Source organism: Thunnus maccoyii, chromosome 22 (assembly GCF_910596095.1).
Source record: "Thunnus maccoyii chromosome 22, fThuMac1.1, whole genome shotgun sequence".
Classification (NCBI taxonomy): Eukaryota; Metazoa; Chordata; class Actinopteri; order Scombriformes; family Scombridae; genus Thunnus; species Thunnus maccoyii.
This window is the reverse complement of record NC_056554.1, coordinates 9,600,741-9,624,617: the sequence shown is the minus strand read 5'-3', so window position 1 is coordinate 9,624,617 and position 23,877 is coordinate 9,600,741. Positions and strand designations below refer to the sequence as shown.

The 23,877-nt window shown below is 37.7% G+C and overlaps 1 protein-coding gene across 5 annotated transcripts in view; it reads right to left on the bottom strand.

The window, feature by feature from the left end:
- Positions 1-6,951: 6,951 nt before the first annotated feature.
- Positions 6,952-23,877, bottom strand: part of LOC121889359 (sodium/potassium/calcium exchanger 2-like) — a 47,329-nt gene continuing 30,403 nt past the window's right edge. For 4 of the 5 annotated variants that reach the window (XM_042401243.1, XM_042401244.1, XM_042401246.1 and 1 more), the window contains exons 5-10: positions 20,860-20,958; positions 19,023-19,105; positions 13,670-13,804; positions 13,452-13,541; positions 12,948-13,114; positions 6,952-10,593 (exon numbers count right to left, since the gene is read on the bottom strand). In XM_042401243.1, coding sequence (XP_042257177.1) covers positions 10,344-10,593; positions 12,948-13,114; positions 13,452-13,541; positions 13,670-13,804; positions 19,023-19,105; positions 20,860-20,958 — 824 coding nt within the window. In that variant the 3' untranslated portion in view covers positions 6,952-10,343. The remainder of the gene's footprint in view (positions 10,594-12,947; positions 13,115-13,451; positions 13,542-13,669; positions 13,805-19,022; positions 19,106-20,859; positions 20,959-23,877) is intronic. The other variant, XM_042401247.1, reaches the window with a different exon arrangement.

The window sequence follows — 23,877 nt, the reverse complement described above, 5'->3', positions numbered from 1 at the left end:
ATTATTATTCACTTTTTAATAATACCAATAAAGTACCTTCTTATCTTATATGTTTTTATACATGTAATACCTTCTTATTTTATATGTTCTTATCTTATATGTTTTTGTCATGTATGATCTTTGCCTTTGCCTTGTCTTTTTTCTTTTTCTTTGTCTTTTACCTTGAAGCACAGGCTCCGTCTGTTGTATGACAGGTATATAAATAAACTTGACTTGACTTGACTTGACTTGACTGGTTTGCAGCGCCCATCCCCAGATGGGCCTTTATGCAAATACACAAAACTCAAAAATATATATATACAAAACATAACAAAACACAAACAGTGACACAATAAAATAACCATAAACCTCAATGATAAGCACCACATCATTCATGACTACAGAAATGATGCCTTTTTAAAAGCTCTTTCAACATGAGTTGATAACGATCTTATTTATGAACCATTTTAAGTTCTGTGGAAAATGAGTTCCATATATTTGCCCCTGAATAGAAAAGTCCAAAGTAGAATTTGCTAATTTTTTAAAAACACTATAGGTTTGGTGCTACACCTGGTACATTTTACACTGAAGTCCTTGACCAGAAAAGCATTAGCAAGTCTTATTTTCTCACACTAAAGGACATAGTTCTTTTTTTATGATATTTGCTTTTATTCCACTGTTTCTGATTCAGTGTAAGAGATTGTATGATTATTATTGTAAATAGCTGTGGAAGTTAAGTACTTTTACTTAAATACAATTTTGAGGTATTTTACTTGATTATTTTCATTTGATGCTACTTTATACTTTTGAGGGAGATATTACATACATAGTGCATTTATTTGGCAGCAATAGCTACTAGCATATGTTTATTGTATACATAAAACATGAGATCAGCTATTGAAATATACTGATTTCCTATTTAAGTATTTAAAATTAGCTTCAATTTGACCTGCTACAACATTATAATGTTTTATTACATGTTAATGCATCAGTAAGAATAATCTAACAAATGAAATTTATGTAATTATATACTTTTACTTGTGACGCTTTAAGTACATTTCATTAATAATACTTCTGTACTTTTTTAAAGTAAAATTTTAACTGTGTGTAATGGAGAATTTTCAGTATTATTACTTCCTCCACTACTGATTAGAACATTTGACCTTTGGTGACCTTTTCACTTAACTCTGATGCCAATTAGCATTTCTTTAATGTACCTGAAGGAATTTACATGAGAAAAGTAATATTCAAATATAATGAGCTTTTTGATGATTAGGCAATTTCTGTTCTTTCACTTGTTTTAATATGTGAGTAGTTTTACTTGTTAATGACAGAACTACTTATTGGTTTTGAAAGATCAGTTCTGATAGATTGCTTCACTTTGTCCTTATTTGGTATTATTCCACTGTTTCTGACTCAGTTAAAAATGTCACAGTGACATATCAATACATGTCCACTTGTATTGGCTATTATTGTACATCATTTTCACTGTGCTGCAAACCAAAACCTCCCTCAGACGCTACTCAAGCTGAATCACACAGCCACATGTGCAGCAGTTACAATTCAGATCAACACAGACCGTCTTGTGAGTCATCAAGTCCGCTGAGGCCCTTTTTTTCAAAGAGTCATGAAAACAACTCCCCACATGAATCCCCAAAAAACAACTAAACGGGGCAGTTTTGGTGATGACTCGCCTGCGTCTGAGATATTTTGAAAGTATTCTCTCACTCTGCAGCCAGAGTCTGCCTCAAACATGCTTCACGGCTGCCATGCTCGCAACAGAAGTGAGTGTGCAGGATTTGGCCTGTAGCCTCCTCTGAGACTTTTTTTTTGCTGAGTCAAATGCAAGCACACCCTGGAACAGCGACCAGATGAAGTCACTGAGCAAAGTCTGGCCGATAGTAAGCTTACTTGCTGAACAAGCCGCCCTCGCTGCTACTAACTTTGCCCTTGGGACCATGTGGAGTTTATTAACTGCTGGTAAATGAGTTAGAAAATGAGCTGGTCTGTCAAAAATGTGAGCTGGATGAGGGAAAATCCCAACAGACTGTGCCAGGACTGCCACTGACTCACACATTTAAAAGGAATATTTTCATTCACTGATTCATTTGGTGAATCAGTGAATTTTCTTGATTATTTGAAGTTATTTAGCTTCCCGACAGCCTGTTGTATTATTTTTTCTATCTTCACCATGTGCTAGGATTATCCGTGATATGTTTGAGCTGCGCTAATGAAAAATATCGTGGACATCATCCTGATATCAAGTTGCATCACTTGATGATACAAGTCTCAAAACATAAACATCAGTTTATCGTTTATTTACTTCTCTGAAATGACATTACCTCCTCCTAGATTCGCCTGAATTGGCTTTAACCAGAATTAACACTATCAGTGTACTTCATGCAAACAAGACAAACTCTTATATTTAGTATGTTTACTCTATATGTACAGTATATTGTATGATTCAATTGTGTTTTAGGTGGCAAAGTATAAAAGATTATTTTTTAAAAAGAGTATGAAAGTATCCTTAAATCTTTGAAGCAGTTAAGTCCCAGTAAGGTTGAAAACCTCTTTTGCAAGTGATTGTCCAAGACAGCAGCATAAAAAACTGCAGTCAAAACAATATTGTCTGAGATTAAAAGTGTTAAAGATCAAATGATAAATAAAAAAGGGCATTTCTAAAAGTAACAGAGGTTGTAACGAGTTTGTGTGTGTGTGTGTGTGTGTGTGTGTGTGTGTGTGTGTGTGTGTGTGTGTGTGTGTGTGTGTGTGTGTGTGTGTTATATGTTCATATTATAGATTTTTAGATGAGAGTTATTCGATCACTACAGTTGCTATAACTACTATACAAATACAATACAATTTAAACACATGTAAATTGCAAAAAATGCTGAATTAGAAACTAAAATGAAACTCTGTTATTGCTAAAACTCTTTAGATGTTTTGTTTTGTTCAGTCACTTACAGTATCTACAGTATCACAGGTCAAAAAACATTTCAAAGGACATTGCAGGGAAAGTCCAGTTATTTCTTATTCAATCCATTCAGTTTGCTAAGTGTACTGGAGAGCACTTAAAAGTAAACTACTGAACATTTTAATACTAATTTACTACAAGTACTACTACTAATAATACTACCACCACGATCACCACCATGACTAATACTACTACTATTTTATACTATCTCTCACTTCTTAGATTTTCTTGTATTTATTTTAAGCACTTACTTTCCTAACTGTCTCTTTCCTTAAATACACCACAAATCTGTGTATTTTCACCGAAACCAAAAGTAGAGACAACAAGTTTTAAGTGAAACATAAACATATCAGTAACAGAAAATAAAAGTATCTTTTTCAAAAATCCAGATTTATTTCCACTGAGAAAACATTAATACTACACAACTGTATAATTATAATTACTGCATAACTCCCAGATCTTAAGAAAATAATGTAAATAAGACATAAAGGAGATGAGATCTAAAGTAGAAATAATACATTAAAACAAATGGTGGATTGCATGATGAGCAGGATGTGCAAAATGGAAGCACTGTTGGCAAAGGAGATGAAAAATATTTTGAAGAATATGTTCTTTTAAAAAACAATTCTAAAATTATTGGGAAATATTATAATTTCAATTATATTTTATGTTATTTCCTCCTGTTTTTAAAATCTCAGTCATCTTTTGACATTTAGATTGTTTCTCTCATTCACTTCATGCTTTCAATGGAGTTGCTTGTGAATGAATGATGCAGTGTGGGACAACATTTGCAGAAAAACAACTTTGGTCTGGGTTTTGAAGTGTAATTTATTTTTAAAAACATATTTTCTTTACAATTTTCTCTTCAATTTAACTTACAAAACTTATTTGGTCATGAATTTAAATTTGTTTTTGGTCCCATTGGTCCCAAGTGGAAAATTGTCATTTGGACACATACAGTTTCAGACTGTTTGTGTTTAAACTTTTACAAATTCAAAATATATTTCAGGTAATCCACTGCACTGAATAGCTCTGCCCATTAAACACATATTAAATGAATAATATAAACAAACTGTGCCTTCCAAATTGTGTGTTGGGATAAGCACACTTATATCAAGCTTTCCTTTACATGACTCCATCAGACTTACCATATTATTATGTATATCCAAAGTATCGTGTATATCCAGCACAAAGTGAAAAGAAAAAAATGCTATTTGAAACCAAGCAACATTGCAATAAAAATTAAAGAATGAAGTGTACTATCAGTAACAACGCATTAAATAAACCCTCTCCGGGGCAATGCTGAAGTCTTATCTTGAAATACACTCAACCTGGAAGTGTACATAATCACTGAAAATTACCCCGGTGATGATTCAATTTGACTCACTGCAGCAGTACACTATTGCAGTGAATGGAAATTAGTTTCCAGAGAAAGGCGCAGGGAAGCAATCACCAGGATTACAGTGAAAATCTGGGAAGAGCTGGAACAATGAGACATACTTCTGGGGAAAGTTTGGAAATGGTGTTATGGATAATTTTGGAAGGTCTGGAAAGCCCGTAAAGAGCATGCAGTTATACTGGTTATACGGGAACCATGCTGCTGTGTGTCGCTCTGTGGGCAGACATCTTTTGTTCACAAGTCATACTGATTTCTAAAGATTAGAAGGTGTTGATGTGAGGGTACAGAAAAAAAAAACATTAGCTTGAATAAGGCTGTGGGAAAGAGAAATGAATGGTAGATTAAGGAAATAATTTTTGGCAGATATTCTGCCTTCTTGTTGTAAAATGAATGATCCTTTGGTAAAAAAAAAAAAAAAAAAAGTTGTATTCACAGATTACAATATTACAGCTGTTAGATTAGGAGCAGTAATTAATATTCATGTTGTATTGTTCAATTTATCTTCCAGGCAGCAGCTACACGAGTTAACAGGAAACCTTATGACGAATACCACAAACAATACTTTGGCATTTGCACCACCATTACAGCTTTATTAACCAGATAAGGAATCTCATACATGTCTTATCAAGTTAAGAAATACAAACCCACATGCTACTTGCTGCTTTGAGTGTCCAATTGCTGATCCCTTTTTTGGGAAACCAATATTTATCCAGAATATGTCTGTGCCTTTTTTTTTTTTTTGTCTTTTTTTGCTCCAGTGTTACACCAAAGGCATTCTTGGGTGGTCTAAGTGTCCCCAGGTTGGCCTCCAAGCCATGTAGGCCTACGGCAGGGCTCCATATTTTGAACACATGCCCCTTCTCATTTTCATTTCCAGCTGCTTTTTAAGAGTAGTCATGCAAAAACTTACAATAAACTTGATTGGTTTGTTTACAGAACAGCAGATGTTGCTATCTGCTGGCTCAAGGCCCATTCACACAGAAGGCATCCATACACTGGTTGGTTGTGTCAACTGTACCTTAAAAATCCATATCTTTATCTCACAACGCTAAATTTCCTAAGTTCTAATAGGTGGAACCAACATGGTGGACAAAGAGTGATTAGTCTGACTCATGTTTTGTCTAATTCCTGTTAAATTTTGGGAAATTTGCTTATAAACATAGAAGTGCTTGGAAAACTATGAGACATAATTCTGAGGAGAGACAAAAGTGATGATGTTACGTGGAAACCATAATTTTAGGTGGGTGGACTATCTGGGCTTCATCAAAATGATGTTGAAGTGTCAGGGTTTGAGCACAAGAGGGCACCCTATTCTACAACTACTCTTCATACATGCAGGATGGCACTAAGGAGAGGTGAAAAGAAACAAATCACTGCCATTGTTTAAAAGTGGAACATATTTTGGAGTATGGTTTTATCTTTTCTATTATGGTGCTGATTGCTATTTAAGATTCACCTCTGTCTGAAAATTCAAACAGGACAGGCTTACTTAAGAGATGTACAGGCTAGGTGTAAATCCTGAGACACATTTTTGCATGACCTAGCACCCTCTACACTTTTAAAAGTGGCTTGAAATAATCTGAGGTGAGTTTATAGCTGCATGGGTTTATGTAAGTAAGAACTCATCAAGTATTGTTGCAGATGTTGCAGCATATGTCCTTGATAGGGTTACTCCAGCAATTTAGAATTAAACTTCCATAGAGTTGAGGGACTCATAAGAGACTGATTAAAAACAAAAAAATGGCCAAAATTGAGGAAGAAGAGGCCAAGACATCCTGACTTTTATTTTCTAGTATGGGTCAAGATCCCCAAACATGGATACTACATTTCCCAAATGCATTAGAACCCCCCTGCTTCCTGAATGTTTTGTGAATGATTTTTGAGTTGTTAATGTAGGACTTCTGTAAAAAATAAAAAAAATAAAAATAAATTGTAAGTGTCAAGCCCAAATTGAAATAAACCTGATGACATCATTATGGTCATCAGCTCCCTATAGTGAAGACGGCATTATACAAGAGCTTTCACACACTGAGTAGTGTTCCTTGTGATGAGTAAACAGAACTTCATATGAAAAATTGGTGGAGTGCTCCTTTAATTCAAATATACAAATAAAATCCTTACAGGATGTTTCTAAACTGAAGATTTTTCTGAGGACACAAAAGCTGCTGATATTACTTTTTTTTATATGCAAAGTACATAATCTATCCAGATTGATAATCATTTTAATCCACCCAATTGAGCATTTATAAGTAGTTTAGAAACCATTTATAGATGGTTTGTAACACACTGTAATGTTGTTGTAAGCAAATATAATCACTAACCAGCATGCTTTTCCACATGTGAAAATTTGACTTACATATGATATATACTTACACACATAAACAAATGAGTTATAATAAAGTTATAGTTGTTGATACATTAATAAACGCTTACTGCTTACAACTCCATTATAATGTGTTCAAATAAAATGTTACCAAAACCTTTATGCGCTACACACAAATGTATGAGCACTGACAGTGATGCAAAACCAGCAAACACATTGTTGCATATTTGAATTATCATCTTTATTTGTTTCATTATATACTTTGTGTTTTTACATAAAGAGACATATTTCTTTTACACATATAGATTATATGGTTAATTTGTATCTGTATATATGTACACCTTAAATAAATCTTACATTAACACCAAGAAAATAAAACATTTACAGTGCAAGAATGTTCATTAGTGGTCAACTTTCATGGTTGCTTACCCGAGTAAACCACTGTCAACGCCAAGCTCATGTGCTTAACCGGTTTGCCTTTTGATTTTCTCATTTTCGTTTTTTTTCTTTCACGCTCTCACACAAACACCAAGGGAACTTTGGAGAAGGAAAAATATGTTTGATGTCTTGAATTTTAGATAGTGAAGTGCACACATACAGTATGTGCATTTGACCATAGTGGTAGAGAATTGACCAAACTCAAGAACTTTTACCTGTTATAAACCAATTGTTCAAAATTTTGGAAAATGTACATACTCGCTTTCTTGTTGAGATTTAGATACTGAGATTGATACCACTACAGCCAGTAGCTGGTTAGCTTAGCTAATAAAGACTGGAAACTGCTAGCCTAGCTCTCTTCGCCACATAACCCCTGTAAAACCACAATTTTGCTTTTTGTACAGATTAAACAAATGAGACATTACATGTTAAGGCTAGCTGTGTTCCCCCTGTTTCCAGGTTTTGTGCTAAGCTAAGCTAATCAGCTGTTAGGTGTAGCTTTATATCTTCCATACAGACATGAGAGTGGTATCACTCTACTCATCTAATTTTTGTCAAGAAAGCAAATAAGTGTATTTCCCAAAATGTCAAACTATTCCTTTAGAGAGAGGGTCAAGTAGAAGGGAGAAGTGTGATCCCGTTAAGAGAGTGTGAGGGTGTTCTGGGGGAAGAATTTTACAGCAAATGTGCACAGGAGAATTTCACAGAGTCCAGGAGTCATTAGAGAGGCGTTAAATTGACTTCTCAAATCTGGTTTGTAGAAATGTTCAAGGAAATGTATATGAGAGCACACCACACACACAACAGTTTAACGTATAAGTTTGGTTTTTGCAGGGATTGTATCGCATTCCTGTGCATTTGCAACCTTTACCAAATGTCAGAAACCCTGTTGGCAGCATCAGTCCTACATTTGTTAAATCTGAGGAGGCAATATGGTATTTAAAGCCCTCGTTTTCTTCCCAGAGACTGAACAGGCATGTCTTTTGCTCAATAATACTATGATACTTAAGGGCCAACAGCATATCAATGTCCTTTTCCATCCACTATTACAAAAAAAAAGAAAATAAATAAAAAGTAAAGTGAATAAAATACATGTTTGAACCAGTTGGTTCTTCCAAAAAAAAAGAAAAAGTTTATATTTACAAAGTAAAACCAATGAGTACTTGGTGTTTCTTTCTGAATGGATGCATAAAAGTGAACATTTATAGTTGGTCTAAGCTCAGCTGTACAGTCAGTGGGTAACCAGCCCAAATTCCTTGCATGCATTTTTCCTCACACATTCAGAGAATCTATTTACTATTATTTTACAGTTAATTCCTACTAAGCTGCTGTACAGAGGCTGTGTTGAGGTAAAGCAGGTGTTTCTGGTCAGCTCTAACAGGAAGGGGTTGTGGGAACACCGGGGTCTGCTTTAGGAGAAATGGTCACCCACTTTTTCTCACGGGGGGGTTTCGGACCACGTCAGACAGGAAGGACAGCGAGGGACAGACGCAGAGGGGGTTGGGGGGATGCGATTCTCGACGACGACACACACGGTATATTGCTGTTAAATCTGTGATTTCCACATTCTATGTAGCTTAAAGAGAGATTGTGATTATGATTTTCTATTTCCAGTACAAAACACAGATTGGTGTATATTTTTTTTCTTTGCAGTTAGTTGCAAAATACTGGTAGTATAACCTCTATTCATAGATAAATTTAAGGAATGGTCATTGTGTGATGACTTCAAATGCAGATTGCACACATGCACACAAAAGCACCTTTGATTAGAAAATAAATTGCACAAGTTTGATAGATATCATTGACCATACATGTTGACATTTTTTACATAGAGACTGAGCACTGGTTTGCTTCAAGAAGTTATGAAACATGTTGGAAAAGTATACATTTTGGTATACAACTTCGTAAATGTTGATTGGTAATATTCACCTCCAAGTGTCTTTTTTACATGCAGTTGACTCCTTGAAACTTCTACCCCAGGAGCTTGACTAGCCGGTGAGTTGAGCCCAGTTCTACTGTGAACAAAGCACTACACATTGACTAATCTAAATCAACCATGACGCTTAAACACTGTTAAGTTCTTTTCAAATGTATTATTTTGACATTGACTTCATTATGGAACTTTAAAGAGCCTAAAGTACTCATGCTTTTTTTTCAACCAGTGAAAGATATTGAAGGCTAGCATATATTTTGAGAGGCTAAACTTCAGTTAGGCTTTTTTTTCCCCCTTGCCTTTGTCAGTCGGTGCATGTGAGCATGAAAAGTTCTGTACAATCAGAACGTGTGGAAAAAAGAAAAAAGGAGGAGCAGATTGTCAAGAGGACTCTACACCAACTAATACTGCTACAGTACATCTAATGCTACTTCTATATATTTCATGAAAATTGTTTAATAACCCAAAAGTTAAAAAAAAAAAAAAAAAAGAATTGTCTGAAGAGACATTCAGTGGTGAAAAATGACAACCGGCAGGGAAGAGGGGAAGCTTAAACTTGTCATTCAGACTGAGCACAGATGAATTTGCCAAAAAAAAAACAAAATAAATAAATAAAGAAGTTTGTCTGCCTTAGCAAGAGTGTTTCATCCCTTGTTGAAGAGTCTTTTTGCTCAATACCATCAGACAGGAAACGTTTTGAACAAAATCTTCATCTGCACAGTCTTCCATTTCCTCATCCATAAATTTGTATTCACTCTTGGCAACAGTGTCTTAGAATCAGTCTGTTGAACTAGTGTGTGTGTGTGTGTGTACAAATATGCTCACAATTTCAGCTCAGCCAATGCGTTTATTATTAAGATTTGTGTTTTTTTCCCCCCAAAGTTCACAGGAGGTCATTCTCCTCAACCTACCCGGCGCAGTTTTGATTCCAGCTGATTTAGTGATACTAATGGCATGCATAATGCTTCTATATTTGGCTGATACACCCGTAACCCCCCCTCACCTGCCAATTAGATAATAATAAACAAAAATCCACTCAGGTTAGGCCTACAGTAAACCAGCCAAGCCAACGTCTTGTCTTGGTTTAACCTCTCCCCGCCACCACCTGCTTACTGAAAATATAGGTTGACTCCATATTTCTTGCAAATTTTTATATGATTTTCTTTGCCAGTTCTCCATGTTCTTCTTTTATCCCTGGGGTAAAGGATCACAAGGGTCAGGTGAGAGCGATGGCAGACAAGAAGGATGGTGGTGGTGGTAGTGGTGGTGGTGGTGACGAAGGAGAGGAAGTAGGTCCTCAGACGGACACCGGACAGATAATGACCTTGTCCTCCAGCATGACGCTGACCACCACGAAGACGAAATACAGCAAGAACATGATGAAGCCAAGCAGCTTGCTCATGCGCCACTTGCAGGCAGCGATGGAGATGATGACAAAGAGGAGCATGAGGAAGAGGAGCACGATGGCACAGAAGAGGCCGTTGGAGCTGACTTGCACTGGTTTCATGCCGCTGAAAATGGACCACAGGAGCCAGGGGAACGGCAGTCTGCAAATACACAAACACACATTACAGCATACGCTGCTGTGGGATCTAAGCTATAGTCCTTGTGCACAACTCATTTACTTTTTGTGTCTTTATTCATGTTAAAGCCTGAATTAAGTTTTTGACATTATCACCTTATAAAGTTGTTATGGCGAACTTGATAGCAAACAGTTGCTTACTTACTCATCCAGGAGAAATGTAGCAACATTAGCATTCATTTGGAGTCATGTTTCTGGCCACCTGGCAAATGTAAGTCCAATATTCACTCTCCTTTTAACTCTGTTTTGGTCTCCACCAGCTCCTGACGGAAATATCAGGCTCTTAAGCTGCTAAATTCTCCACTGTGCTCACCAGCTTTTTCGCAGAAAACAGGGGCCTGCTACAGCTGAAAATGAGGCCGATGAGAGCTGTGAGAGTGAATCAAAACAGTAAAGTTGTGGTCCATAAAAATAATTATCTGAGAGATGCTAAAACTCTGCGTAGAGCTGTGGGGAACTGCAGAGTTGAGTGATAATTCTCTGTGTATTCATCACTTCAAGTGACCCCTCTCACATGCAGTACAAGTGATAGATCATGTGATCTACTGTTAATATAAAAATACCAATTAGAGCACATTTAAGGTATCAATCTGACTAACACAAACCAAATGAAGCCCCATTGCTATGTAATATTGACAGACACCTCCATACTTCCAACACCGAATCACACCAAAAACATCTTTTGGCATAAAGGATGTCTATATATGTCTAGTTGATATTGCTACAGTTGTCTTGCAATTCGCCAGGTGTCTTACAATAAGAAGTACCCTGCCTAAATGATATTTACACCAGGCGCTGAAGGAACAAGACTAGGAGAATCATTAAGGATCCCAACCACCCGGATAACAGCCTTTTCTCTCAGCTGTGCTCGGGAAGAAGGTACCGGATACACCGGGCCAGCACTGAGAGGCTCAGCTTCTACCCTCAGGCCACTAGGATCCTAAATGAGGTCACTGCCTAAGCCCTGTTTTACTCATTTTCAAGAAAAAATATTGTCATTTGCTGGACTTAGCTTCTCAAATGTGAAAAATTGCTCACAATTTGAATAAGTAAACTTGGGTTTTGTGAAGGGGGCATATTTCACTATTTTCTGAAAAAAATAATAGTTGGTTTATATAGACAATAATAATAATCAGCAGGACCACACAGAATCTGCGCCCGCAGAATTCCAACGACACCCCCACAGATTTTCTGCATATTTTAAACCAACAGAGATGCTGCTTGTAAGTTTTATGTTTGAGTGTCATGTGTTTTGCCTTTGCCGTTTTTAGAGGTTCTCAAAAGATATTTGGTGAAGTTGAGGTCAAGGGCCTTACCAGTTATTTATTTATGTATTTGTTTGTTTATGTGTTGAAGAATTATTTTTGGGAGATGATTAATGGTTAATGTTTTCAAAAATGAATTTTTGCTCTCTCTGCTCCACATTGAACCTTGCATTTTAGTGGCCATGTGTCCTGCATTTTCCAACAAATGTTCAGAACTTTGCTTTGAACTGTTTGTAATGAAATAAAATCTCAAATTCAATGGTTCTACTAAAATCTACTAAATATTACTTGCCTGCTTGAAGTAATTTTAAGGTTGTTTTAATGTATTATGTGTGCTTATTTTTGCTCAGAAACAATCTTTTTGATCTTAAATGAATATTGTCTACCACATTACAAGCAAAAAACATTCCGCAAAATTCCGCAGATTTTCATTCTGGATCACAGCTGAAAACTGTAAAAAAAATCTGCAGATTCCGTGTGGGCCTGCTAATCAGTAATGTAAATAATTATGGTTAGCTGCAACCTTTGTGGTATCCCATATATAGTTACGGATGAACCCACCAAAAAAGCTTGTAAGTAGACTTTGTTTCAAGATTATTTTGTCAAAAATCCTGTTCAAGTGTTTGTAACATAATTTTGAAGTTTTTTTATCTTTGGTGGGAACTTACTTTTTGTTTGTTAATGTCAGGTTTCTCACACTGAGCAGCAAAGTAATGTGCACACAGATAATTCAACACGTAACATGCCACAATGACGAAACTCTGAAAAGAACAAGCTAAAGACTAAATAATAGTAAATGGCCTCTTCTGAATTCAGGAAATATAGTCTGGTGTATATGCGGACTGTGTTACCATATTACCAAAACTGTTCCTAAATTGTTAATACAGGAACATTTTTTTCAATGTTTAAGTGATAATGGATTTTTTTTCAAGTATTTATGAGCAGAGATGTAGGGAGAGGCACAGCTTTGTGTCATTGTTTCTTTCAGGCATAAAGCTATGACTCTAAAATAAGTATAACCTTGTGCAGACTCAAACACAATCAGGTGGCATACCCAACAGTAATGTCGAAGATGTTGGAGCCTACGGAGCTGGATACAGCCATATCACCCAGCCCTTTGCGTGCCACAATAACACTGGTGATGAGGTCAGGGATGGAGGTTCCAGCTGCTAATATAGTCAGGCCCATAATCTCCTCTGTAATCCCAATGGTCTCTCCAACCTGCAAAAAAAGAAAAAAAGGAAACTAAGCTTTGGGGTAAATAAAACCTAATCTGTTGTTCCAGCTTTTTTTAATTTCCTAGTGATGGTTGAGGTGAAAAAACTCTAGCTTTGACATGACATTTGTCTTTACCTGCAATCTCTTTTTTTTGAATGAGACAGCTGTAATTATTAATGAGTGTGCGGATTATAGAATATGGTTTCATTTTAAATGTCAGGGATGGAAAAAGGAGAAAAAAGACAGCTGCGTCTTACCCTTGTTTTTTTGACAAGGATTATGCATCTATGAGGATTTTATAATGCTGCTGTTGTAATCATATTACCAATTCTATGTGTACCTGGTGAGCCCACCACACCATTAGGTAGGAGAAGCCTGCGATCCAGCCGATGGCACCCAGGAAGGTGATGGGGAAGAACTTCTTTGACGACTAGCAGACCAGGAAGAAGAGAGAGTGAGAAAATGGTAACACTTTTGTTGCAAATATTTTGACTAAGAGAACATGGTCCTGATTAGTCTCAATCTGTACCTCATGCACCCAATTACAAAGACACGCACCTGTTTCCTGACATCAGGCAGCGTTAGCCACAGGGGGAGGACGATAGGCATAATGAAGAGGTAGGTAAACCGCTTGCGACAGGACTCGGGCCAGGACAGGCTCAGAGGCTGGTCCTCTTCCTCCTCATCCTCTGCCTGAGAAGAGACACCAGAGATCAGAAAAGAGGGAAAGAAAGTTAAGGTAACCAAAAATTCATCAGAATCCCGTTTTAAAGCTTGCATTTTGGTGTATTTTCAGTCTGGGGCTGTTTTTCATGGTTTAGTCTAGACCCATTTGCTCGAGTAAAGGGAATTCTCAATTCTACAGCAAACAGTGATATTTTAGACAATAGTGTGCTTCCGACTTTGTGGCAACAGTTTCTTCTTGTGGCCAAATGCAAGAAAATCCCAGCAGCCAGTTTCCATTATCTTGTGGAAAGCCTAACCAGGAGGGTTGTTATAGCAGCAGCATATTTGGAATGAGATGTTCAACAAGCACATGCAGGTGTAATATCTGGGAGTCCACATACTATATAGTGTAAACATGTGGCGTGTAATTTTCCCTTTGGGAATAAATGTCAGGCGTATATGAGGCAAATCACCCACTGAGTTGAGTCATGCTTTTTGCATGTACCTAAAGGGATGTCTGAAAAATTCATTACAGCACAAGTGTGTCCTTTAGCTTGACAACGTGTCTCACTGGGATGTACTGTACCTCTCCATAGCAACTGTCCAGAGAGGCAGGCAGCAATCCTTCAACACAAGCACTTCAAGAGGGAAAAGACAGCACAGGTGCAGAATTGATGGCGAGACCTGGATGTGCACATGCCTTTACTCTGCAGTGACCCTAAGACAGAGGAGTTTGATGACTGTGATTTGGGAGATTGCACCAAGCTCGAAGGGCTCTGCTTCTCCAGTCATCAGGGGCTCATCACTGCTGACTGTACCAGCAGACCCCCCGGGGTCTGATTGGACCTGCCAGTGGAATGCCAAGCGAGCCAAAGACTGTCACCTCTCTGCAGATCGGCGTCAAATAAGCTGTCACTATCTGAAGTTGACAAATACTTAAAGGCAGATGGGCTCTAAGAAAGCCAACTGAATTATCTTCATGTATAGTATTAATCTGCCTTACCTGTTCAGCTTTTGTGCTGATTCATGCAAAAGCAGATTCTAAATTAAACATTCTGGCACTTGCAAACTTTCATAACAAAGCCTTCTGAGAGTGGAAAGATGTCTTAGGTCCCTTTGTATTCAATTATACGGGATGCTAAGAAGCCATGGGGACCTGCAGAGAACAGGTCCACACATGCAGATCTGATCAGAACACACTGATGAAAAAGAATTTGTCTCTTGCCCTTTTGAGAGTGATGTGAGCCAAGGTGTAAAAAAAGAACAGGCAGAAAAAGGGTGCAAAAGACATACAGAGGGACAGATGCTGATAGCAGATGTCATTCTGTAAATATTATTTTCTCCAGAAGACTATTTAAGTATTAACAGTATCAATCATATCAACTAAGCATGCCCAGAGAGTGAAGCAGAAAGCTGTAAACAGGGCTCCTGCACAAATCATGAATCGTATGGAGCTTATCCTGCTGTGACAGCTACTGCTGTTGAGTATTGCCTGGTAACCTTGGTAATCAGAGCTGCTAAACAGCTGCTTGCATCACTTATGCTCAGCATTCTGATTTCTCCTCCTCTCCTTATCCAGATGGCTGTATTGTTATCAGTTAAAAGGCCTAAAAGCAAAAACCTGAGGCTTTATGAAGATCAATTCTGAACAAAACTCACGCCCCTCAAAGACGTAAGGATATCAGAGGTTGTGTATTGACGGCAGTGTCTGCAGGATAATAATAGCAATATCGCCGTCACCTAATCTCATAACAGGAAAAGTCTCTTGATTCAGGTCATTGATTGTGCTGGTGCACTGCAGTTTGGCCTCCAAGTCTTTCATTGATAAGGATACTGTTTTTGGCTGACACTGCACACCATGAGTTTGTCATTTGTCTATTCATGATTTGCTTTATTTGCTTTCTAGGCTGAAGTACCCCATAGAGCCTGTGCTCCCGACCCTGAGTTGGTTCCCAAATGCCAGCCCTTTGGGGGCCTTTCCTGCCCTGTGGGGCCTCAGTTGGCAACACTGCCAACTCCGAGATTAAAGGCACTGACTTTTACCAGACACCACAGAGCTGCAAGGGGAGGTGTGACATTTACTATTTTTTTTCTTCCCGGAGGGGAAGCGTGTGTGCTGGCACCTGGTGTTAGGCAACAAAGCTACACAAATTGAAATGGTCAAAAAAAAACTGTTCACAAGCACAGCTGCAACAAAGCTGCAATGAAGCTGGAAACCTGATTTTCATTACTTATTGATACAACTTTTAGTATCACAAATGCACAGATTTCAGACTGCAACAATTTGTTAAATTTGTCAAATATTCTTGTGCAATATCCTTGTAGTATTGACACTGTACAGTCTGGAACATAACTCTTTATACAGCGTAACAGCTGTATCTGCACCTGCTATTTAGATTTATTTTTTTGACACAGAGGCTTCATGTGGTTTTGCAAAAAGAAAAGAAAAGAAAAAAAATATTCAAATCAGATGTTATTTCTATCCTAGAACCCATGAAACACATGATACACACAGTATTTTATTCAAATCGTCTTAGCTGTGTTAAAGGAGGTAGGATGAGTCATAAATTCCCGTTGGTTGTGGTTTTCTTTAATTTCCAAGTATTTTATTTAAAGAAGTGATTAAAGGAGCTTTATGCTCTCATAAATATTCAAAATACGCACTGAAAGTGAATATCTTTTATACAGACAATTTGCTGTGAGTCATAGACTGAATGTGCTCATCATTCATCTTTACAAGAAAAAAACATTATAAAATTAGAACTGGATGAATGTGTACTATACATGTTCACGATACAATATTGCTTTCATGAAAAATGAACCCTTTAATTTTTGCTGTTTCGGGGAATATAATATGATAATTTCTCTCACCACAGCCCTCTTGGGTTTTAACAACAAAAGGGGAGCCAGGAAATTGTGCTAGAAGTCTGCTGCAGATTTTAATTTGACCTTAACTATCCCCTTATTCCCCAGTCTTGGTTGCCAAGGTATCCATGAGGAATTGAACAATTAGTATGACAGGCCCTCTGGCAGCATATGGAGGTGTGAGCTGTTTCCAGCTACTTCCTGGCTGACACAGACAGGTGCACTGTGGGACGGACCTCTAAAAATAGCAGCATGTTAGAATTGGGCATGCCAATAGGCGTTGAGATCTTCCAAATTTTGTGAATCACCGTTTCATCTATCAGCTTTTTTGCCTTCACCTCAAAAGTTTTGAAGCGAGTCTAAAAATTGGCTGAAATAGGCTGCATTGCCTCGATTTTTACAGATGCAAATATTTTCAGCTTCAGGGGAGTGATGACAGTTTTATCAGTAAAGACTATTATTAACTCAGAGAGAGAGATCAATCTGAAAACAACTTGGTGCAGTGGAATAAATCAATACACACATGGGCATGTGGCGAATCAGAGCTCATCTGTAGCGGTTTCTTGTGCAGTTTATTCTGAGATCGTCCTATATGTTCTCACAGCAGTTTGTATTTATAGACTATCTTACCTACAAGGAATGCTTTATCTCAAAGTGCTGCAGTATCCATTTTTTAGGAACAGAAAGGTCTTAGTTTTAATTCAGTTCCTACAACTTGGTATATTAGAACTGTGTTATTCATAGACTGGGCTTTGATTCAAAGGGGGATCGCGCAAGATTACAATGTGTCCCTATAGTATTGTGGAGACCTTTGTATGCAAAACTACTGGCCATATTACAGTTTATTTGCTAAGCCTTTACAAATCCCTGCAATACAAGATCAGTTGGGAAAAAAAGATAGTGAATTAATATAGTGGGTTAGTAGCTTGAGCCAAGGTTAACTGTACCAGATTAACCCAGAGAACAGTCGATTAAATTAGTTTTAGTTCTTGAGAAAAATTATTTGGAAAATGCTGCCACACTAAGTTTTGATTTGAAAACTCATTATGTCAGAGAAAAATAATTTCAATGGCAATACTAAGGATATAAATTCCCTCCGTATCGAAACCCAATTTCTGGTGCTATTTATGGCTTGAATAGTAATTTGTCAGTGGTGTATTCCGCCATTCCCACGTTGGATTCAAATGGTGTGCGCATGCAAAAGGGATTCACAGGAAACAACACATGTGAACTCGATGAGAGCTTGTGTCTTTGGAATTTTGCACATCACATAGTTTTGTACACAAAACGAGTATAACTGCAGCAATTTATAAAGAACAGTTAAACAAATTGTGTGTCTTCTTCTGTTGCATCTCTTACAGAGTAGCAGCTCAAAATGCGTTTTCTGCTACCAATGATTGATTGATATGTTATTTCCAATAACACTCTGGGACTTGTATTGTAAAGATGTTATTAATATTATCACCAGCAACCACAGGTGTCACCAGACCCACCAGAACTGAAATCTTGAGCGATTAATCTGTGTTTTAATGTGTATTTTACACACTGTAATGAACTGACAATCAACAGAAAATTACATCTGCAGCTAGTAGAAAAACATTTGTTTATTTTTATCCAATATCTGAAGCTAAATATTTCAAGACCAAACTGAAAATACAACTTTTCGGCCTGTTAAAGAATGGTGGCAGGATTCAGCCTATCTTGGCTTTATTTTTGGTCGTCTCAAAATACCGAGCGGGAATCCAGCAGGATGACCGACACGCCCGTCTCCTCTTCCTGCATCCTTCTCAGTGTGTGACTTTGAATCGCTGCCCTCTTGCCCCAGGACCGTATGCTGGCCTAGCGGGTTGCTGCATCCCATCGTCATCGCTCATGCCAGTACAACTGCTGCAGGTGCCATTCGGAGGCTCTCCGTGCCTGGCTGTGCGTCAGTGTGTGTGTGTGTGTGCGCGAGTGTGTTGGTCTCGAGCACCCAGCGGCGGGGAGCAGCAGGTGAGTGAGGAGTGTGATTACAGAACTCAGTGGGAGAAGGCGGGTCTTTGGCAGGTCTGGCTGAAGATGGAGGAACTTGCCCGAGTGCATGCTGGGAAATTATCAGCAGTAGTGACCTGTGTCATAGTCAGTGCAACCTTTGCATCAATCACACTCAAGGTGGAACACAGACACAGATGAGAGACATTAAATATTCATAAATGTCTCTCTAACTTTGATGTCCATCTCTCAGTTTTGTTGCTTTCTCATAAGACGACCTGGTGAGTTGGCTGTGGGATATTTTGGGCTAAATAACAAAGGAATCTGGTAGAATACACTGCAGTTTCTCCCTTTATTGTGGTGCGTGTGTGTGTGTGCGTGTGTGTGTGTGTGTCCTTCGATTTCTTACCGTTTCCCCTTCTTGCCCTGCGGTTCCATTCATGGGTGGTGTCACCTCCACTTCCACGCTGGAGCTGTTTGGAAGGTTCTTATCTGCGCAGAAGTTCAGAGATTAATTAAAGTGAGAAGCTGTCAGTGCCTCAAATAGACCTGACAGTGTTAGCTGTTATGACGTAGAGAAAGGTGGGAGACAGCACCTCAGCAATGTTAAAGTTAACCCCTTCAACCCCACAAATTGTATCTAAATGCTTTCTATGTTAAACAAAGTATTATAAGTAAAGTTTTGAGATACTTTACCATTTTAAGTTTTATTTTAGAGGTAAATATGATACTTTTTCGTCCACTACATATATTTGAGAAGTGAGGTTACTTTGCAGATAAAGATTTTACACAATAAACCTCTGATAACTTATTAAATATGATACATAGTTACACCTAAATGAAACCACCCTCCACCAGCTACAACATGAAATGGCTTCTTACACAATAATGCACATGAAATAAAAAATCTAATATTATAAAATGTAGCTTTTAACACTGTTACTTTTGATGCTTTAAGTACATTTTTCTGTTTAAATATTTGTAATTTTACTTAAGTAAGATTTGAATGTAATTTTGTAATTGTAATGAAGTTTATTAGTATTTTTACATTTCAGTGATGCAATTTCCACTTAAATACAGCATATAAATAGCTCCACCACTGCTGTATATAATCATTAATTTGTCATATGTGATAAAATAGTAAGAAAAAAAAGGCACTGAGCCCAAGGTTATGTCTTCAATTTGCTAATTGGTTTGGCTAATCTCAGTGTTTTCTACTGACTCAATTTTCCAACTTCAAGTCAATTTACAGTGTGTATATACAGTCTGTTCCATTAATATTTCCATTTTGCATTCAGGTGTAAAACAAAGTTATGATAAGGGTGGAAATCTTAATGAGACAATAAAACAAATCATTTTAATCTTGAATGTGATGATCAAAAGGTACATTATATGTCTGAGGCTGTTACTATCATCCCTCTCTCATCATATCCTGGTGGCGGATATGACTCCATTTCATTTGAGGCCAGACTTACTTAACAGCCCTTATTAACATACAAAGAGCTGAAAGCCATGTAATCAGATGATAAAACTATAATTGCCGTGGAAATTGCTTTAATCCAAGTGTGGTTGTGACACAATTAGAAAGATTCTCAGATGGATAATGTGACTTGGTACCACTATCGTCCAACACGTGACCTATTTCCTTTACTTGGATGCTGTGATATTACTGATAAAGACGGGATATGCAACTAATCACACGCATCATACACTGAACTATATTGACGTTTAATACATTTGCAGTAAATTTTTTACTACAGAGATCACAAAATTAATTTGAGAAATGTGAGGCCTAAAAAATAAAGTATACTGACATGACTACCAGTCATGCATTTTGATTAAGATGGTAATATGTTAATGCCGCGCTGTTAGCATAATTTTGCCTTGTTGATAAACATCTATGTCTCGCTTTGATTCTGCTGCTCTGACTACATTGTGGCCATGAAAGCGCCTCCTGTTCATCCTTTGGTCCAGTGCTCTTTGAAGTGAAAAACACACATAAATTACACTTGGCAGTGACTGTGATTGATTTAAATACTGCTTGAAGACAACACTTGCAATCAATTTAGTAGTTCTTGATAATGTCATGCTTGTTTAACATCGGATGTGACGCTCATTAACGATTTCAGTCGGAAATCCCAGTGACTAATATATGAAATATTTAGCAGGGTAACACCTACTCACAAAGTTTGACTCTTTCTGAATATGTAGTTAAAATCTGAGGAAAATATGAGTAAGCCTCCTACCTGAACGGCTTGCTACTCCATTGGCCTTCTCACTGTCCTCTACTTGGCATTTCTTTTTAGCGATCTTGTGAAGGATGGATGCCTTCTCTCGAAATTTACCTGCAAAACAATCGCCACAGCGGTTAAATGTGGAGCAGAGCGCTGCAGTACTGCAGCATCTTCAAAGCCTCTCGGCCTCATCCCAGTCAGAGCTCCTTCGCCGTCACCTTTGACCCCAGATGGGTCACTTTTCAAAAGCACAGTGCAGACTGGGCGGCGGATTAACACAAAACTGCCATTCAGACAACACTGACAGTCAATATGACATAGCATATCATATACTGATGATCCTGCAATGTCCTGGTCCTTGGTAGAGGCAAAGCCAGCGCGGAGGGAATCTCTTGTGAAGAGGTCAGTTTGTTCTTATACAGTTCTTATATCAGATCAAAAAAATTCACAAGAGATGTCAGAGGCTAGTGGGAAAATACATACAACCAAAGGTTTAGTTTGGTGTCAAAGCAATTCAAATAAAATCTGTATTCATATAATCAAACAGGAGGCATCTGATTTATATAGTAGCTACTCACTTTTTTTTAGCTTCATGTGCACTCCTGTTTTGAAGTGCAGTTGCTGTGTGCAAAACCTCAGAAAAAACACTAACACTGCAGCATTTAAGACACATCTGCTAGTTGGAGAATTGGAACAGATGTTTAAAGAAAATCACTGGTAGATATATTTTTGCAGATAACATTTATTGATTTCAATAACTGGAAAGATGAAGCTATGACGCAGTGCACTGAATTGTTGAAACCAGTCCAACCAATTGAACATCATGACCTTGTTGCTTACATAAGCAGCATGCCCTCTTGACATTACAAATAATGGCTCACGCAAGGCAATTCTGCCTGTGTTGTAATGACTAGTGATGACTGGCCGCTGGCTTGTGGAACAATGACTTTCCACAAAATCCCCATGGCTCAAAATCCCCACAACGGCACACACACACACAAACAACAATACAGTACTGAGACAAGAAGAAATATGATGAACCAAAACCATGTAGTGCAGTTTATTTTGAGTTCCCATGTTAATATTTGACGGCTAGACTGTGAGTTTTGTCTTTTAAAATAAAACTACAATGTCAGATATTTTGTGTTAAACCTACTGTTCATCATTAACGTTTACGTTGTCATGTTTCACTCACTTCCTGTGTGTGTCCGTCTTTGCATGCGTGTCCTGCCTTGTCCCAATCAGACTATTGTAATCAATGTGAAAGATTTTTTTTTTTTTTTTTTCATTTTAAGAGGGCATGGCTGATTTGTCAGTGCTTGACACAGTGACGCGTCGATACGTACTCCACCAAACCATGTCAACACTGACTATGACCTTCTTGCAAAATCATTAAACACCACCAAGTCACCACCGGCCTTCCTCTTGTCTCCGCCATCTCACTCTACATTTCTTCATCGCCCCTGCTTTTCTCACTCGTATCATCTTTCTCCCACTTTGCCTTTTTGTTGTTTGGCAATGCACAGCTCCTCCCTGTCTCTCTTTTTTCAGGCACACACACACACACACACACACACACACACACACACACACACACACACACATATACTGTACATCTTCACAAGACTGCAATCACACATTCCACTGTCTTGACATCACTCACCGTAGGCAGTCACTGTCAGTTGGTATGCTAGTGAGTGGGTATTTGCGTGTGTTCATTAATGCAAATGTGGGCGTGAGATTGTTGTCTCTACTTGGTTATACAAGTAGCAGGGTTGGGCTTGCTGCTGTAGGCATTGAAAGGAAATTCTTTAACAGTTGAAAAGATCCACATGAGGGTTCAGTAATAAAATATGTCTACCTATGAAGAGAGAGAGCAGTAACTACACAAGCAGTAAAGTTAGGGAGAAAAAAAAAAAGTTTTCAGGCTGGCCGGCAAACTGCAGTACAGATAAAATGAGCATTACTATCTTTCTATTCCTTTTTAAGCTAATTATTTTACCTCCAAAATCATTGCCAAAAAACCTGCATACTAATGATAATACCTGAAAAAATGCAGATACTGCTTTTAATGCTGATGATAGTGTTTTTGTATAATCCTCATGAAATACAAGAGGGGGGAAATGCTGTATTTATAACCATAATGTGTTTTCTCAGCTTTCTTGTCCACTTAAGCCAGTTTCTTTAACTTTATTTTGATTATTTACAGTCCACAGCTTAGAAATTAAATGTACCTCAGTTTTGCTAGGTGTCTGTCTGTCCATCTACTTGTAACATTTACTAAATTTACAATTTAATGTGGTTGTAATGTAATGTGATTTAAAGGTAGCTTAATCACACCATATCGCATGCTGATATCTGCTAACCTAATTAGCGTTAGCAGGAGTTTATCTGTTTTCTTTGCTAATTGTATTTACTGCCTCATTTAATTATGTGGAATAACTTACTGAAATATGTCAATGGATATTTTCATTTACAAACAACAGCTATCTGTGGCTATCTCACTAGCTAGCTTTCACTTCATACGGCTCTCTTGCGTTAGCCGTCTAGTTGGTTGTCTCTTTGTGGCAGAAAGTGTATTAAGTGTGATGGTGAATTCTGTAGTTCAGAGATTACCAAGCTGAAACACAGTTACTACAGCCTGGGCAGCAATACAAAGCCAGAATACAATAACTATACAGCCAGAGTGCAGTTACCTGGGGTTTGCCTTGGTTTTCATCTCTGTTTTGTAGTTTACTCCAAATTGAAAATGCTGTTTTCAAACAAATTATACATTTCTATGACAAAGTATTTTTTTATTTAGTGAAACTGAGGTCAACAAGTCAGATTCAGGTCTCAATTTACACCAAATATATGATCACTGCATTTTGCCTGTAGGGTATGGATCAAAGTAGGGCAAACCAAAAAGAAAAATATCATCCAACCAAAGTGCATGAATCAAAGTGAGTACAAAGACGAAAAAAGCCCATCGCTTATGTTTAGACAAATGCTCTAAAACGAAGCAAAATCACATTTTTTTCTCGATTAAAT